This window comes from Pangasianodon hypophthalmus, chromosome 24 (genome assembly GCF_027358585.1).
Source record: "Pangasianodon hypophthalmus isolate fPanHyp1 chromosome 24, fPanHyp1.pri, whole genome shotgun sequence".
In the NCBI taxonomy this organism is placed as follows: domain Eukaryota; kingdom Metazoa; phylum Chordata; class Actinopteri; order Siluriformes; family Pangasiidae; genus Pangasianodon; species Pangasianodon hypophthalmus.
Genome location: NC_069733.1, coordinates 758,165 through 776,886, shown reverse-complemented (window position 1 = coordinate 776,886; position 18,722 = coordinate 758,165). Strand labels below are relative to the sequence as shown.

The 18,722-nt window shown below is 42.0% G+C and overlaps 1 protein-coding gene across 1 annotated transcript in view; it reads left to right on the top strand.

The window, feature by feature from the left end:
• The window catches only part of LOC113528156 (protein unc-13 homolog B), a 42,571-nt gene continuing 23,849 nt past the window's right edge, over positions 1-18,722 (top strand). Inside the window, exons 1-8 of the mRNA XM_053229136.1 lie at positions 1-704; positions 8,423-10,995; positions 11,691-11,713; positions 12,618-12,670; positions 13,372-13,459; positions 15,286-15,360; positions 17,612-17,831; positions 18,449-18,676. Of these exons, the coding sequence (XP_053085111.1) occupies positions 8,562-10,995; positions 11,691-11,713; positions 12,618-12,670; positions 13,372-13,459; positions 15,286-15,360; positions 17,612-17,831; positions 18,449-18,676 (3,121 nt within the window). The 5' untranslated portion in view covers positions 1-704; positions 8,423-8,561. The remainder of the gene's footprint in view (positions 705-8,422; positions 10,996-11,690; positions 11,714-12,617; positions 12,671-13,371; positions 13,460-15,285; positions 15,361-17,611; positions 17,832-18,448; positions 18,677-18,722) is intronic.

Below are 18,722 nucleotides of genomic sequence, written 5' to 3'. Positions count from 1 at the left end.
CACTCTGGAGGGCAGTGTTCATGTCGCTGTAATGAATCTACATATTTTTATCGAAATGCAGCGTAATGTTATGGATATTTATGATTTGTGTCAACACAATGAGCTCCTCGTACTTGGTGAATAGATTCTGATCCTTTTTCCTGTCCTCGCTTTTAATTCATCAGCTCGTCTCCATGGAAAGAAGAATCATAAGAAGGACCGGAGCTCACTCATACGCTCGTCATAACTGTAGAGAGACGGTGTACGAGAGAGAGCAAGGAGGTGATGTGTGGAGTAGAGATGCTGCCAGTGTTCGCTAATTATTAAGGAGAAGGAAGAGAAGAAATAAAACGGCGGAAAATAAGACAGCAGATGGCAAGGAGAGGGAGGAAGTGAGAGAGAGAGAGAGAGAGAGAGAGAGAGGGAAAGAGGGAGTGAACATTCAGTCGAGAGAGCGGACGTTCTCCGAGCAACAAGCTGGAGAGAGAGAGAGAGAGAGAGAGAGAGCGCGGGAGACGAGGTAACGGGGTGGTGTGTGTAGTGTGTAGTGTGAGTGTGTGTGTGTGTTTAGGGTGGATAAGACGTGACACACTACCTACACAGATCACTCCTGTGAACCTGTTGAATTCTCCGAGTGAGACTGGACCATGTCTGAGAACGCCGTGATCAGCGTCGCTCGATATCTGAGCTCAGAGTTCAGAGAATGAGAAAGTTCTGAGTGTGAGGTGAGTTCTCACTCCTTCTCCTTCTTCTCCTTCTTCTCCTTCTTCTTCTCTGCTCTGCTGTGTGTTGTGTTCTTCACAATGGACTCATTGTGTTTATAATAGATACGTAACAGAGCGAGCAGCTCTCGAGTGTTTAAATGTCTGTGAGCAGCAGCCGGTCGCAGCAGGAGAACATAAGCTCTGTCGTAATCCACAACGTAAAGGTTTACTACGGTTTATTTACGCTCTAGTAAACAAATAACAGTTGCACCAATTAGCATAGTGTTAACGTAGCCTGAAGTAATAACGTAAAACTTCCACCTGCCTCTCTGGTGGTGTGAAATCTGCTGTAAAATGAAACTACTCACTGATTCTGTTTAAAGTGAAGAGCATGTGTTTACCGGATATCAGTGATTTGTGAGGAGTCTAATGATTAGAGATGGCACAGTGCCACTTACTGAAGTATCAGCTGATACTGTTACGCATCTGATATTCTGTTCCTTTTAAAACCACTAAGCGTTAAAATGATTTTGTTAATGAAGTGTGAAGCACTTAAAAAATACGCAGCTGAAAACACGACTTACACAAAACTCCCTTAGTATAAATATAATACAAATAAATTCTAACAGAAAATAGGATTAAGTCTCTTTATGTATAAACATTTCCAGGTCCAAAAAAAAACTTTTCCAAAAACACTTCCAATCTGAATTTCTCTCCATTTGTTACAGGATCTTGATCACATTCATTCTTCAGAGTTTTTTGCTGATATCAGCCTGATGGCAGATCAAACTGAGGTTAAGCACAAAATCCACTTTACTTTCTGTAACATTATATCATATGCAGAGTAAAATGACAAACTCGAGACACAGACCTCCCTAGAAGTAGTGAATGTTAGACTGAGAACGACAGGCGGTGTGGATGAAGTACTTCCTGTTTATGTCAGCGTGTGATTCTGATTGGCTGGTGATGGTGGAATACAGCAGCAGGTGGGATCTACGATCACTTCACACAGTACGTTAAGTGCAGCTGAGATTCTCCACGGCGCTAGCTTTAGACGAACTCCTCTCATCAGATGATTTAGCGTGGACTTTAAACCCTGACCTACCGTCAGTCTTAGGCTGAGCTGCTGTAACTGGCTGCTGGAGACTAAAACAGCGTGGCTGAGTCTGCGCTTAAGATGGAGTGTGAGCTGATGTAGAAAGTAGAGCACAGTGTTGAAGGATGCTCGTATTAGCCCTCGTACTGCGTGTTCAGCTACGAGTAAAATGAGAGACAGTTGGGAAGCATATCGTGTTTCCTGTCCTCTCTTATCAGACGTGTAAATTTGTCTGTAAATGTGTTTCTCGTTCTCTAAAACACTGAGGCTGCAAAACTAACATTCTTATGCAGTTATTATTGTAGCTACATTGTTATCCAATAAGTTATAAGCCAAAACGTTGGGGTGTGTGTGTGTGTATGTGTGTGTGTGTGTGTGTATGTGTGCGTGCGCGTGTGTGTGTTAGTGTCTGGCTGGATACAGCAGGAGACAGCGCAGCAGAAAAGTGTACTATTACTGCTGATTTAATTTACCAAGAACCCCAACACACGCACCCGCGCACACACACACACACACACACACACACACACACACACTCTCTCTCTCTCTCTCTCTATATATATATATATATATATTAAAAAGACAAAACAGAATGAAAGAGCAGGAAAGTAGAGGGAAGAGACAAATAAATGTAATGACACAAAGTGCACTTCAGACACAGACAAATAACCAACACTGTCTGTAATAGGGGTGTGTGAGAGAGAGAGAGAGAGAGAGAGAGAGAGAGACAGAGAGACAGAGATACAAAGAGACAGACAGACAGAGAGGGAGACAGAGAGATCCTGTCCATTTTCAGCACAACTACTGTGGGACCTTTACATCACACTGCACAAATATCTCCATTTACCTCCTTTGTCACTTATTGAGACACTTATTGACACACAGTTGAGGAGTCTGTCTATCTATCTATCTATCTATCTATCTATCTATCTGTCTGTCTGTCTGCCTGTCTGTCTGTATTATCTATGTTTACCTAGCTCTCTGTATAGAATAATAAACAGTTGTGCATAACTCAACATGGCTGAGGAACATCTCTACATTTTACCCCCATTAAAACACCCTAAACATGAATAAACATGAATATGCAAATGTGGACACACCCCCATGTCTTCCTGCCATCCCACACAGCTAGCATAACTGGCCATTGTGCTAACTGCTAGCAAACCAGCTCATATTTGTTATATTTGCGCATTGCAATTTTCTTAGCGACTCAAGCAAATCTTTCAAAACATAATGTTGCCATGACAACCATGATTAGCAGTATGAGCTAGCTCAGTAGCTTAGCATGCAGCTTGTGTGGCTTAATGGTTCTGGATACCGGTTCATCACGTAATAGTTGTTTTATTTTATTATACGTATGTATTTATACTAGTGCAGTTTGGAGTTAAACAGGATGAGGAAACAGAAAGTGCTATAAACCGCGTTTATTTCAGGGAGAACGAGTGACGTACGCTGTCCCGGTCCCCCCCGGGTTTGCAGGAACGTTGAGGGGAACCGTGTCTCTGTACACTTGAGGAAATAATCTGACAATTTGGCGCATTGAAAAGAGGCACGTTGTTCTGACACGTATTTGAAAATGCCACAGCGTGTGTAGTGACCGCTCTGCTTGGCATTTATACACCAGGATCTGCTCTTTGTGTGGAGAAAAGCCAGTGAGAGAGAGAGAGGCAGTGAAAGCTGTAGACGCCATCATGCCATCACTACCCTTCCCATTATGTTCCATTACTTCCCTGCGGTCTTCTCGTCGCTGCCTTTCAGTCTGATGTGCCTTTTATTCTCCTCCTGATGTTTATCAGCGTCAGTTTGCTGATCAGCGTACTGGCACACAATCAGACCAGACCGAGACACACTCCTCTGTGCAAAGTGTCGAGTCAGGGAAAGAGACTGCAACCGTTATTCGACAAAAAATTCATCAGTAGTTGAACTTTACTTAAATCACAGCAAAACACGGCGTAGGTGTCTGTGTTTGGGTAGAATGCAGAACACTACTGAATTACTGCAATTATTTAAAAATCTATTATTAAACACTATTCAGAGAGCTTCTGAAGTGTTAAATGAACACGAGAAACAGACCTCCTGCTTGCTTTAGGGCTGGGCGATATGAGATCAATATCATGATAAATTACTGCACAATACAGTTTTCTGAGATATCGCAATATGTTTCACAACATTTTTATTAACAGTTAAAAACTCTGATCCATATTAAGCTTTTATACTGAATCTTTCAAGCTGTAGAATTTAAATTATATGTATTTTTTAATTTTTAATGTTTCTTTTTAAATTTATTTATTTATTTATTCTTCTTTCTGTAGACATTAAATAAAATTATCAAGCTGTTTTTTTAAAGCACAAACCAGATTTGCTGTATCGTGATATGACATATTTGTCACCTGTATTGCTTAGGCGATGATTATTCACTCAGGTCCAATGTGAAGAAAATACCTGGGAAAAAATTCAACTCGACTGAAGGTGAAAGAATGAAAAGAGAACACTTTCTCACCACTTTTGCTGGCGGTGAATTTCTTATGCCGAGTTTCTACTTTAACGCCACAAATCAGTAAACCTGGGAAGATTGAGCTGACACCAAGCTAGAGTTCGAGCCATGCTTTCAAATATTTTTTAAATATTACTTTCCAATATTTTTGAAGTTACTGCTAATGTTGCACGAGTTCGGAGATCGGTGTCTTAATCATAACCCAGTCCTTCTCTTGCTTTTTAAATGTTATTTCTTGGAGTCGGCGTAAACACTCCTCGGGTTAGAGTGGCTTATTGATTTCGATTTTGCAGCTCTGACCTTTACACTGATTCATTTCCAGTCTCCGCACTCCATCAGCCGTCGATGCCTAAAGTCCCTGTTTATAATGCAGCCACAAGTCGCATGTTCTCAGTGCAGCTATTTGGGAAATAATTGATTTTTGTTGAAAGTAGACAGGGGAGCAGGAAATGGTTTATGCGAGCTGTCGGCTGCTCCTGCTTTATAGCAAACAGAACTCCAGCGACGTTATTGCTTTTACTCCATGAGACAATGTTCCAGAAAACTGCTGGATTAGCATCATTTTTGGTCATGTGACCTGTCAGCCATCACATTATCAGGGGTTTTTCTGCTGTCTCGTGTCATTAGATAGATATATTACAGCATTTAAACCACAAAACTTAATGGAAATTCGTAGACAATTTTCTTCCATTGTATTTCAGAGTCAGAAGTCATATATGGGTGGGTGGGGCTTTGTTTTTTTTATGTGTTGGAATTTGATTGGCTTGTGAAAAGTGGGCGTTCCAAAACAAACATGGAGTCAGGTCACTGTTTTATTTCTGCAGTAACTGATATGGGACCGAGATCACGTCTGTGTTTAAAGCATCGCAGCTTTTCTGTTTCAGATGTGTTGTGTTTCAGATGATGTGTTTTTTTCCCTGTGAAACCTGAGACATTACGCTAACGAGTGAACGTCAGTTTGTCAGTGCGAAGCTTTATTTCTGTCAACAAACTGTCACGCAAATTTCTTTGAAAACAGCGGCTGGTGTGACGTGCTGCCTGGTGTACTATGGATCAGTGTTTGTCTGCCATCTTTGTGAGCGATGCAGAGAATCAGGATTTATTTGGACGCATGGAAACTGCAGATGATTACATTGCATCTCTGGTAGTGAAGAGAATCAGTGAATTAAAGTGTTTTGACAGAACAGACAGAACAAAAGTGGTGACTCAAACCAAAGAACCGAGACCAAAGTCTCAGCATCGTGTGGGGGAGGAGAAGTGAAACGTCACATGACATGATCGTTTATTATATTTTTTTGTCCCGCCTGTGATTCTACAGTGACGTATTCAGAAAGAAAGTTGCTCAGACGCAGGAAAAAGCTGACTTCCTGATCTGAGAGCTCGACATCGCTGTAGTCAGAAACGTTAGTCGTATTTTTCTCGTGACATCCTCCATCTCTAAACTCTGTCTCTTTTTTTTGAGTCGAGGGAAGAGCAGCGATGAGGAGAGGAGCTGCAACCAGAACACTGTTAATTGGTGTGTTTATGGAGAGATATCTATAGAACCGATTAAGGCTACCTGCTCACAGGTAGCATGAGGTTTCCATGGCGACGGTTCCCATGTCAGTGGAGTCTGAAAGCAGCATGCGCTCTTTTAATGATGCTGCAGAAAAGCAGAGTGGAAATGACTTGGTGTGTACAGTGACACGTCCATATACACGCTTTTAATCAGTTTATACACGTCACGTATGTATATGGCATGGCGACGTGTTTACGTTTCCTGACGTTATCAAATGACTCGGTTCAGATGATGTTCGATTTTAAGAGGATGTGTGTAGGCTTGAACAGTCTGTGTGTGATAGAATTCCTAAAAATCCATAAAATAAAGCTGACTCTAAGAAACAGGCCGTCTCCGGTCATCTCTCACTGTCACTGAGCACGAAGTTTGGCAAGACTGAAGAATTAAACTTCCTGCAGCGTGCGGGAAAAAACCCGAATGAAAAACAACTCGCGTGTGAAATTGCATCTTCTAACAAATCTTCTTATTCTCTACACTTCACCCAGTAAGACCAGCTGGGAGTGATAACTTTTCCCAGAACTGCGCAGAACAAAATGTTTACAAAAGTTCTAATACGTTATTGTTTCTAATATAGTAACAGCAAATTCACAGGGACGTGTACAGTGTTAAAACGCGTGTAATCATCGATATGGTGAGGTTTTCTGTAAGGAGACGTTTATGTAACATTTATGGAAGGAGTCTCCAGTGTCAGCGCTTTGTAACGCTTTACGCTGCTGTGGTATAAGAGGAATAAAACACTAGGGGACGTGCTGTTATAGGAAAATTATCAACTTCAGGGAGGTAAGAGTAACTCTGCTTCATCACACCACCCCATCGTTGATAATTTTACCATAGCAGCATGACACAGTGTTTATTAGTTACATATTAAAATAAAATGCAGTAAATTAAATAAAATACACTTTAAGAATTTCTGCAGTTTTGTGAAACAACAGTGTGATGCTTGACGTTTAGCTCTTCTGTTCGATAATGTGTGCTGTTTTCTGTCTGATGTTGCCATGGAGTCAAGAGGAATATTCTAGTCTAATAGTTTATAAAGGCTCTTGTTTATCTGTGTGTGTGTGTTCTCTGAAGCCCTGTCTGTGTCTCGTTTCTGTCAGAAACTGAACCAGGTTAGTCTGGCAATTTGTGTGTGTGCGTGAGTGTGTGTGTGTGCGTGTGTGTGTGTGCGTGTGTGTTAGAGTCGGTGTGTTTTAGACTCTGTAGCCTCCCAGATGAAAACTTTTCCCCAGATTGACTGATGTGTGTGAGAAGGAGAAAGATTCAATGATTGCCGCATGTCTAAGGGGAGATGTGGCATCTGCCGTGACAGACAGCTGTGTGTGTGTGGTGTGTGTGTGTGGTGTGTGTGTGTGTGTGTGTGTGTGTGTGTGTGGTGTGTGTAGTGCAGGTGGTGCATTTCTTCTTACAGGTACACAGCAGTTGTTGATTGATGGCCATTATTTTCTATTTGTGTTTACTTCAGTGTGCCAGAGGAGAGTCTTCTTTATTGGCCTCAGGCTTTATGTATATTTCTACTTGAGATGCTTAACTACTACGTCCTCTTTCACACACACACACACACACACACAAGTTCAGTAACATTCATAGCTTCTCTAACAGCTGTATTCAGAGTTGAGTTGAACATACATTGAGGATTTAACCCTGAAATTTCACACAGCAGAATTCAGACCTCAGAAGTAACTACTAACTTACGCACTATTACACAAGGGGGCGGAGTTTGTCTAAAACAGAGGCGTGTCTCAGTTGCACATGATTTTGACCTTTTGAACTTAAGGAGCAGTATTAAGTCCACTGTCTGCCAGTTTGATGTAACCACAATATGTCAGGCTGAAATTTATTTTTTGTCTATAAACACACATATTAAACTTTAAAGTGAGCATATATAGAACGAGCTAAAGGGTGTCAATATAATCAGTGTCACTGTGCATTGTCTCGTTGTGCAGATTAAATTTGTACTCTAAGAGAAGGCATTTAATTCATTCAAAACTAAATATACACGTAATATCAGGTCTACAATTTTCTCAATGCTGTAATTAATGGCTCTGTGTAGATAGTTTGCCTTTGTGTGTGTGCATGGTGTGTACACAAATATGGTTACCATGACAACAGAAAGGTTTAAATGTAATGCTTAGTCATCTGACTTTTCACCATTGATTTGGCATTTGGTATCTTGGCAGTGAGTGTATGTCAGATCCATTGATTCATCCATGCTGTGGCATATGCTTCCCAGTTGTGAGCAGACTGTCAAACAGCAGATAAATACACTGCTTGTGAAAAGAAGGCATGAAATGTACAAGGTGAATGCTAAATAATGTTGTGATAATGGAAGAATTATGATAATGTGCATGAAATGAATTCATCTTTTATAAGAGAAGAAAGGATTGAACAATCAAACATTAGTAGGCTGCTAATTTGTAGATGGTAATAGATGGACAAGCAATTTATTCTGTATTCTGAAAAAGTCATTTAGGTGAAAACGTTGAGGTAACCATCTGATCATACACCGTGACTTACCGTAAAACCGTAACACCCTTAATGTAAAATGAACCTGCTGTTCTTTCTTTTAAATGTGCTTCTTTTGTCTCCCTCAGACATGGACTAATCCCACAAGCTGCTATCAGCTGATTCATAAATTTCTACATTATTGGAACTTTAAATAATGTGAATTATTCTTTCAACATTGGAATTGGGAGGACCTTTTAGGTGCCCCTGCATCCGTCTAGTTAAAAAATGTTCTCTCGCAATCGCTACAATGGCCAGGACGGGACCGGGGCCCCACAGTACGGCCGACCCAAGAACAAGCCAGTGGTGCACAAGAGGAGGCAGCCGAACCCGAGAGTGGCCATCATGCTACGTGGGAAAATTCACCGTCTCTTACAGGGCTCAGCCGATCACTCTGTCCCAGCTTCACAACTTTACTACGCAGGAATTGAAGAGGAAGATCCAGAAGAGACTGAGGACATGCGGAAGGTGCAGGGCTGCTACAGGAGGGGAATGGCTTCTGTCGAAGTCTGCAACCTTCCGCAAGTCCCAAATGGGAAAGAACTTGATGGTGTTGCTGGAGCATACTGTGTAGGAGAGGTCGAGTTGAACCAAGAGGGAGGCATACGAATCCCTTGCACCTTGCAACACATCAATCCACCAGAGTTACACAGAACTCAAGATGTCAACGGACCAGGGTTTGCATTTGGCAGAGGACTTGCTGGTGGGACTTCAGCATGTCAGAAAGATCTGCTTTACCGGTTTAACATGGTGATGCAAGACAAGATTGTGGAGGAAGACGAGGATATAGATCAAGAGGAGGAATCGAGTGCCATTATTGAGCATATACTGAAGGAACTAAAGGGCATCAATAAAATCCAGGAGGAAATTTCAGACCTAAGGGAGTATCTGTCTTCTGTTCGTGGGTCTGTTGAAGAAGTGTCCAGCTGTGTGGATGCAGTTTTACTGGAGATTGAAGGCATTCGCTCAGGTACCAGGTCTGGCGTGGAGACATGGCCTGGTGCGGGGTCCAAGCATGATCATCATCAATCTGACAGTCCTTTCAGCGAGACCTGTGACAAACTCCATACTGTAGAATGCATGAGCTGTGGTACGCAAGCAGGGTATAAAGTGTTTGATAAACAACGCAAACAAACGTGTCCCCTGAGCCTTGAAAAAGGCTCCTGTAGAGCTCTATCTAACTTCACCAGTACTAATGATACTGTCCGTGATCCATTTGGGCATGGTATGCCTGTACAGAGCTCAGATTTACCCCCAAGCACAGTAAGAAGGAAGCAAAGCCTTGGCTACCTTGAACACCAAGATGGTCAGGACTGTCTCAGTACTAGCTCTGTTTCCTCAGGTCAGAGTTCCAAGTCCGAATCTGACCAGGAGAGACCTTCTGGATGGGTGCGTGCTACAGATGAAGTGCAGAACTGGGATCAAACAGGCCTGGAACACAGTGGGAGCGGGGAGACGAGATGGAGTGAAGAAGATCCATACTCCAGACAAGGCAGTTTTGAAGAAGGCACTGGAGAGGTAGATACCTGGGATCTTTTAAGAGATGAAGGTGATTGTACTGAACTGGAGGAATCAACTTCAGAGCACATTTCAATCTCTTCCAATCTGCACTACAATTCTCCTGCTAGCACATGTAGTAGGGATGAGTGGCGTGGAAATAGAAGTAAATCAAATCCATACAAGGTGGATGGACATCCTGAGGGCTTAGCTGTGGAGTACAGTGATTTTATAGGTGTTTGTGAGTATTCCAAAACTTCTGGCTATCAAACAACACAACCTTCAACACCATGTCATAACTTCACTGCTGCTGATTATAAAGAATATATTACAAGTTCCTCATCTGAGACCTGCACACACCTTGCTTTGAATATGGAGTCTATAGAGAATGCCACTGATCCAGTCACACGGGGATACGCAACAAGCTCTCATGAATACGTTCTTGAACAGGAGCTGGACACCGATGAAAGCAACAGTGTAGGGTTTAACGTTAAGAAGCTTGGAAGAGCAGTGCTGGATTTCAGATCTGCACTGAAGATGGCCCTAAAGAAGCTAGAGGCAGGTGGTGCAACCTCACCAGTGGATAAAGCTGATACGTCAAGTGAGCCTCAAGCAGGGGAAGGCTTGCTGGACAGTGAGTCAACCAGTGAGGAATCACCTTGTATTGTGACCCTTCAAGCAGAAATTTCAAATGCAAACACTTCAGTGCCATCTCAAGGCTGCACACCAGATCCTGACCATGTGGAGTCAAATGAGTCTATCTCGACCCCATCAAATCCTTGTGACACCATACCAGAGTCTGTCGAGACCAGCATACACACTATAGAAACTTTGGATACAGTGCTTTCATCAGAACCGGTCCTCTCTAGTGATACAACATTGCATGCTACTATGGTCACCCATCCTGACTGCCTGACCACCGAATCGCGCTCTGTCTCTCTGACTGCTGAGGAGGACAAGCAAGAAACCTCAAAGGAACCCACAGGAGAACAAGCAGAGGATGGAGAACAGGAAGGACACCACCCCATACAACTGAGCGAGAGAGATGCCCGTAGGCTGAAATGCCTCAGAACCTTCCAGCAGATCCTTAGAGAGAAGAGAGAGAGCAGAAGACGCCTCGGCATGGTGACCATGTTCTCATTCTCCGAAGGTGATTTCAACCCAGGTACGTTTTTAACCATGTTCAACCCCAGATCCTTTCATTTTCCAGTTATTAATGCCATCCTAAATTATTGATATTACTATATGTGAGACAGTGACTGAGGCGGATAATCAAATCACTGAAGTTGATCATCAAAGTGAGAACTCGCTTCCTGTCAGTAATGTTGAGTTCAATCAGTATATTAGGTCATAAATGTTGATGTCTTCAGCTATATGTGGAAGAAAACATCAGACTTTCACCATGTGAAAGTTTTTGCCGAGGCCAAAACAGAGAAAAAAGAGGTTTTCCCACCTCACTTTTTTCTCTCCATTGTTTTTATAGACACTGAGTTAAATTTGTGTGTATTTTCACTTCTTTTTGAGTAAATTGCCTGTTCTGGTTGTATCACCCAATGATTTCTACACTCATGGCGCATTAATTACTCGCACTGAGAACGGACCTGACCAAAAGGAGAAGGAGGAAGGAATTAATGAGGACTGTGATATGAAATGAATTATACATCTCCATGAAACTTTTATGAACTCAAGACTCGGAGAATCAATAGCAAAATCCTCGAAACTCATGTCCACCCTCTCGCTCTCGCTCTCTCTCTTTCTCGCGCTCTCCAACATTTCCTCCATGTCTGGATGTTTATTTAATGACTTTAATTCTGCTTAACTATAGTTGATGCCTGTTTGTGTCTCTGTGTTTAATTGCAGATGGGAGTCAGGATGAAGATCAGGTGATGTTTGAAGTTGTTTAAAAAGAAACAAGGCGGTTCTTTGCACTGCAGATGTTTGATTGTGTCTCTGTGAATGCCTTTCATCTGCGTCCATATGATGACAAGATTATTATCCTCACACATATTTGTCCTCCCTTGTCTTCGAGAGCTGTTAGAATTGCACCGTGTATTCACTGTCGCACATCTTTTCAGCACTTTAAGACAATAACCTGCTGTTTCCTGTTTGAGAAAAGAAAAAGAGTCGTGAGAAATGCACCACATGAAACAAGCATTAAATCAGAGTCCAAAAATATGGCAGAAGGAAAAATGTGCTTTTTATCCTGATGGCTGGAGCTTTGTTTGTGATGTTGGTCACTTAATGAGCCAAATACTTACACAATACAGAATCAAATATATATCAAATATATACAATGATATATATATATATATATATATATATATATATATATATATATATATATATATATATATATATATATATATATATATATATCACATATCACATAATATAATCACATAATAATGTATATTTATGTGAGGACTTGACAGTCATCGCTGTATCAGTGTTGAATCACATCCTCTTCACCACAAAAAACAACACTGATGAGTTTTCTTCACACACATGGGTCACGCTCAGTTCACATTCAGGTAATATAACTTACAGTGTTTTCTTTAAGAATCCTGACATCACTGGATTTTGGATTTTTGAACTCCTGGTCCTCAGGGTGTGAAAATCGTTTGCTGATTTGATTTACACTCAAAACTCAATCAAACATACAACAAGGCCACTTCTTTCCTGTCTTTCTTCCTGTCCTGTGTTATGTTGGGTGTGTGTGTGTGTGTGTGTGTAATTCAGTTGTCCTGATTGGTGGGTGTAACAGGTAATGTTTTCTTTCCCAAACAGACACACAGTAATGATAATGGAGGCTCAAACCAACAGCCATGGACCAGTACTGGGTATTATATCTGTCTGTCTGTCTATCTGTCTCTGTGTCTCTGTCTGTCTGTCTGTCTCTCTCTCTCTCTCTCTCTCTCTGTCTGTATGTCTCTCTCTCTCTCTCTCTCTCTCTCTCTCTCTCTGTCTGTCTGCTCATCTGTCTATTTGTATGACTGTCTTTTTGTCTGCTAGTTTATGTGTTGATGTGTGTTTGTCTGTCTATCCATTTGTTGGTCTGGCTGTCTTCTGTCTGTCTGTTTCCCCATCTGTTAGTTTGTCTGTCTGTCTGTTTTTCTTTGTCTGTGCTTTCTCTCTCTCTCTCTCTCTCTCTCTGTCTTTATTTATTTTTGTCTGCATCTCTGTCTGTCAGTCTGTCTGTCTGTCTGCCTGTCTGTCAAACACTCTAGCTGTCTGTCTGTCTGACGGCTTGCCTGTCTGTCTATTTGTTTTCTGTCTGTCTGTTTATCTGTCTAGCTCTCTGTATGTCAGTCTATCTCTCTGTCTTCTGTGTGTCTGTCTGTCTGTTTTAAATGCAGCTATAAACAAATAAAGTGTGACGTTTTGTTCTTTAATGAATAAAAGTAATTGTTGGGAAACTGCTGTGGTATAAGAGGAATAAAGCACTTGGGGATATGCTGTTATAGGAAAATAATCAATCTCAGGGTGTTCACAGTAACTTTTACTATGAAAAGTTGGTAATAAGAGGAGTGTGTCTCTGTAGTGGAGGAGGAGGAGGAGGAGCGATCTTCGGTATTGACAGCATGCCTGATCTGCGCAGGAGGAAGCCGATCCCATTGGTTAGCGAAGTGGTAAGCGCTTTAAAATTCATGTTTATTTAACTTATTTAACTTTTTATGACACCTCGCTAAAGACTAATGAGGGATGAAACCCGGAATATCTCTCAGTGTTTAGTTTAGTACATATATAACAGTCTGAATAAGGTTTCCTCTGATAATAATAACACAATAAAACTTTTTAATTGCTCTTTCTTCTTCTCTCGTCCGCCTTCTCTTCTGGTGCCGATGATATCCAGGCTATGGTGAGTAGAAAAAAGTCTGAAGATTTAATAGGATTTATTTAACACTAGCACATTTAAGATAAATGTAAACAAGATGAGTAGCTGTCAGACTGTCCATTGTGTCATTTTTGTACAATCCAGCGAGTTCTTCCTGCAGCGCTTCAGGTTTATGACTTCAAAAAAAAGTCAGCAAGTCATTGGCCGAGGTTTGGTCTATGCGCTGTGGTGTTCTGTCACGTCACAAGTGAAAATATTATTCAGCTAGCGTCTTTATTTTCTCTCGATGGGTTTAACAGCGAGGTGACAGCGTGTATTGCAGCTTTGTGCAGTTTCGTCAGTGTTTCCTCAAACCTGTGTGTTACTGATTCTGAAAAGATCATCTGTTATCCACACACATGAATTAATCCACCTAGTAGGAACCGTTCTACAGCATCGAGGTGCATCACACCATCGTGAAATGCAATCATTTTAAACTTACACACCAAATGAACACTTGTTTTGTGAAAGTCAGTCGGGTTTATTTTCTTTCCGCTGGGCAGCTATGAATAAAAACTAAGAGCCTGGATACAAAATCTGCTCATCCCAGCTGCCTGGGCTACTGATTTGTCCATCCCTGCTATAGACACCAATTTGTGTTCAACTAGTTAGCTTCTCATGCTAGACAGGCCACGCCCACAAGTGACACAAGTGACTTGTCACCCGCTAGTGTGAACATAGGGTCAAGGTTTAGCAGCAAATAATTCAGTTAAATGATCTTCTCAGAGAAACATGGCTGAATGAGTGTGCATTATTTACAGTGTTGTTGTGAGTGAAGGGAATTGAATGAAGATAAATGGAGGTGGAATGAGTGGATTGGTGCTTGGCCCCCTGCTCCAGCCACCTTCATCACTCACACTGGACCAGCGCCGGCGTTCTGTTTCATTTCGCTGCCGTTGCGCAATGTTTCTTTCTCCACATTCTGATGTGTGTATTGAGTGCAGCACTGAAACAGCAGACAGTAAATCTACAGCAGATCTAACAGCGGCGTGAGGACGAGTCTTCGTCTCGCACCCACACGTGCGGACCTCGCTGTGTGCGACTCAAAGACGTGAAGTGTGTATCGGCTTTGTGCTACGCCACACAAACGCACAGCAGCACCCACGCCGAGGCATGCGGCCATCAGCCGTGACTCAGCAGCTTCACACACTGGAGGAAAAACACACACACACACACACACAAGCCTTTAGCCTGAACGGTTTTTAAAGTGCACTTTTTTCCCTCACACAGAACAAAAACGCCTGTGGCTCCTGGAGATGTGCTGCTGCTGCTGCTTAAAGATTAAAAGAAGAAAAACGAGAAAGAAAGAGAACTTGACTGATGTGTTTGTGAATATGTATAAGTACAGTGGTTTATTCTGTAATGCCGAGTGAAGATCTTTAGAAAAATATTAATTGCTGCTTTTAGCCTGACGGGATAAATACACGCTGCTGCTCCAAAACGATATTTAGCATAATGTTAGCACTTACATGTGTAATGTTCTGTTCTGTTTAGGAGTGAATGAATTCAGTAATTACACACTTATATCAGACATCCTCTTTTGTTCTTTCCTTCTCACTTTATCTTATGTCTCTTTCTCAGTCCCTGGTGCAGTCCAGAAAAGCCGCCATCTCATATTCACTGGCGTCTCGGCCCTCACTCAAAGACGAGGAGCTGGTAACACACACACAAACACACACACACACACACACACACATACACCTCACTTTAATATTTTTGACCTGTTCTCATGCACAGTCTGTACCTGTGTGATTTAATAAAGCCAGTGAGGTCTCTTTTATTGATGAGAATGTGTGAACGTTAACCCCCGCCCTCTAGCTCTAACCTCTCATAATGCAATAAAAATCACACACCTCTGAAATCTATAAAAAATACTTATTAAAGTCATATTTATTTGGCCTCCTCTCACCCAGCTCACCCAGCATGACACTTATTTTCCATGATAATTAAAGCGAGGCAGTGGGACGCGAGTGCACATCGTACGGTCGCACGACTAGTAATATTTACTAATCGACCAGAAATATTAAAAAAGTATTAAATGAGTCATCTTTTCCATAGTTAAAACTAATGAAAACTGTTTCAGGACATCATTATTTTTTATTGTTTTATTTCTGTAGTAAAGAACATCTCACACACACACATGCTACACACTACACTTCAGCTTCAGTGATATTCTATGCTACACTGTTAACAATAAAAGGAAATAAATCAGTGCAATAAAAGTGCAGAATAATGAATGTGTATATCATATTACACTGTTTACACTGGCAGCTCAGCAGAACTTGTGAAGCTGATCAGCGTCGACCTCCTCGTAGCTCAATCAGCCGCCTTCCTTCCTTAGACAGACGATGTTGCACCTACAGCAACTGGCCTCAGTAGCGTCTAAAAACCGATCTGAAACAGCAAACTGCTGCTGATCTGACTCTAATCTAGATGAGTGGGATCGGATAGTGATGTGAGGGATGTGCAACCCGCGGCTCTGAGAGCGCTCTCCAACACACTGGCTGAATTCTCTCTGCTACAGTACAGTGCACAGGTTTTATTTAGCTTTAAAGGACGACAGAAATAACCGTGTGAGGAATTCCTTCAGGAGCAGGCATGATTAAAAAAAAAGTCTCACGCTTTCTCACCTCTCCACTTCATACAGAGTAGTATCAAAGTGTTAATGGTCCATTAAAGCAGAAGAAAATAAAACAAGGCTGTACAGCCCCTAGTGCGTATTCTCTCTACTGACGCTTGTCCATGACTCCTGTTCTCACTAATCTGCCTTTTCAGCTCATTACATGTGTGAAAGGCAGCAGTGTATAAAGCTGAGGGAATGTAAAGAATGAAAATATGAAGGAATGGAGTTGATTGTGGTGCTGGCATCAAACCGACACTGTACTTTATTCCACAGCCGTGTTCCACATTTCTCACCTCATTTGTTCAGAATCAGATTTTCACGCACCGCTTGGTTTAAATAAAAACCGAAAACGTACGGTTCACAGGCTCACGCTGAATTATGGATCCATCAGATCACTAACTGATGCGTGCTCGATATTTGTGCTGATGGAAAACCCTTATTTTAGCCGTTCTCAGTACTCGCTTTCTTCAGAAGTGGAACTGAACAAGAACCAGGAAACAAGAACGCGTATTGAGGTACAGTCAGAGAGTAGCATGTGTGCAAAACCAGGAAGTAGAACATTCAAACAAATACAAAACCACAACATAGATTCAGAAGAGTATGTTATATCTACAGAGGTGCCAACGTAGCATTTACGATTTTCCACGCTGTTGCTATGGTGATACTACGTTCTTGTGTATTTTCCAAAGGTCAAACTGAACACAAGAAAAAAATGGTAGAAAAGCAAATTCATTGAAGTGGACAGGACAGAGGACCCACTTGTGGTAAAGTTCCTTCACTTCATGTTAACTTTCTGTAGGTGAACTTTGACCTCTGAAGTGTGAGCCAATAGAAAACAAGAAGGTGTGATGGTGGCTATTTTTTGATGATAAAAAATGGAGGAGTTGCTAATTATTCAGTATCATCACACCCAACATTTGCTTCGCTGTTTTCTTCTTTTGCTTGGCGCACATCTGAAAAAAAATGGCCAACTCGTCCACCGACATACGCTGTGGGTTTTTGTGGGAATTTTTTTTGGATTTTCTTGGATTTTCCTGTTAGCAATGTTGGCATCTCAGCATTTATTTAGGTTCCAGCTATAAGGAAGCAAAACTATGTCTCTATGAGTAACCATGTCTCACACTGCTGAGCTGTGCTCAGTAACATAATTAATCTCGGGAGGATAATTGGAAGGCATCGGTTTCTTGTTTTTTTAGCGCAGCGGCCTCCACACCACCTACACAATCATTAGTTAATTACCCTGAAGTCTCACGTTCTGCTTTTCCACCGTTTCCTCCCTCGCAGAAGAGTCACGTGTACAAGAAAACTCTCCAGGCTCTGATCTACCCCATCTCCTGCACCACGCCGCACAACTTCGAGGTGTGGACGGCCACCACGCCCACCTACTGCTACGAGTGTGAGGGGCTGCTGTGGGGCATCGCGCGCCAGGGCATGAGGTGCACCGAGTGTGGGGTCAAGTGCCACGAGAAGTGCCAAGAGCTCCTCAACGCCGACTGCCTACAGAGTGAGACACAACTCTTCACTAACACTGTTAAAACTTGATGAATTCTGGATTGTGATTGGTCAGAAGGTGTTGATTAGTTTTCTATAACAGCAGCTCTGACTGTAGTGCAGCTGCAAATCACAGGTTTATATTAATGCACTTGTTCTAATACGTTATCGTTTCTATAGCAACAGGTCATCCACAGGGACTCGTACAGCAGACGCTTCACATAAACATGTGTGATTGTTGATGTGGTGAAGTTTTCTGTATGGAGAAATAGGGTTATGTAACATTGATGGAAGGAGTCTCCAGTGTCAGCGCTTTGTAACAGTAACAGTAATTACAGTAATTATTCCTTACATTACAATAGCTGTGTACAATCGCACTAGCTTCCAGTGGCTCTTCAGTCATCTCCAGGATCTACAGCTGAACTCACCATGAGCAAATCCTTCATCATAACGCTAAAGCCAGACCGTCTATGCCTACAAGTAGAGTGAGGAATTAATACTAGAACAAAGAACACAACTTGGAGAACAAGGGAATGTAAGAACCAGGGAAATACACGCAATTTTGTTGGACGCAGAGATAGCACAGTCATGTTTCTCTTTCTTCTTCTCTCTCTCTCTCTCTCTGTTCAGGAGCGGCGGAGAAGAGCAGTAAGACAGGTGCTGAGGACCGAAACCAGCACATCATCTCAGCCATGAAGGACCGCATGAAGATCCGCGAGAGGAACAAGCCTGAGATCTTCGAGGCCATTCGCACTGTCTTCAACATCACCAAACTGAACCATGCCCAGCAGATGAAGACTGTTAAACAGACTGTCCTGGATGGAACGTCCAAATGGTCTGCTAAGATCTCCATTACAGGTTACAGGTCTTATTTGGGTCTTATTTATCTCCAGAATTATTAAAG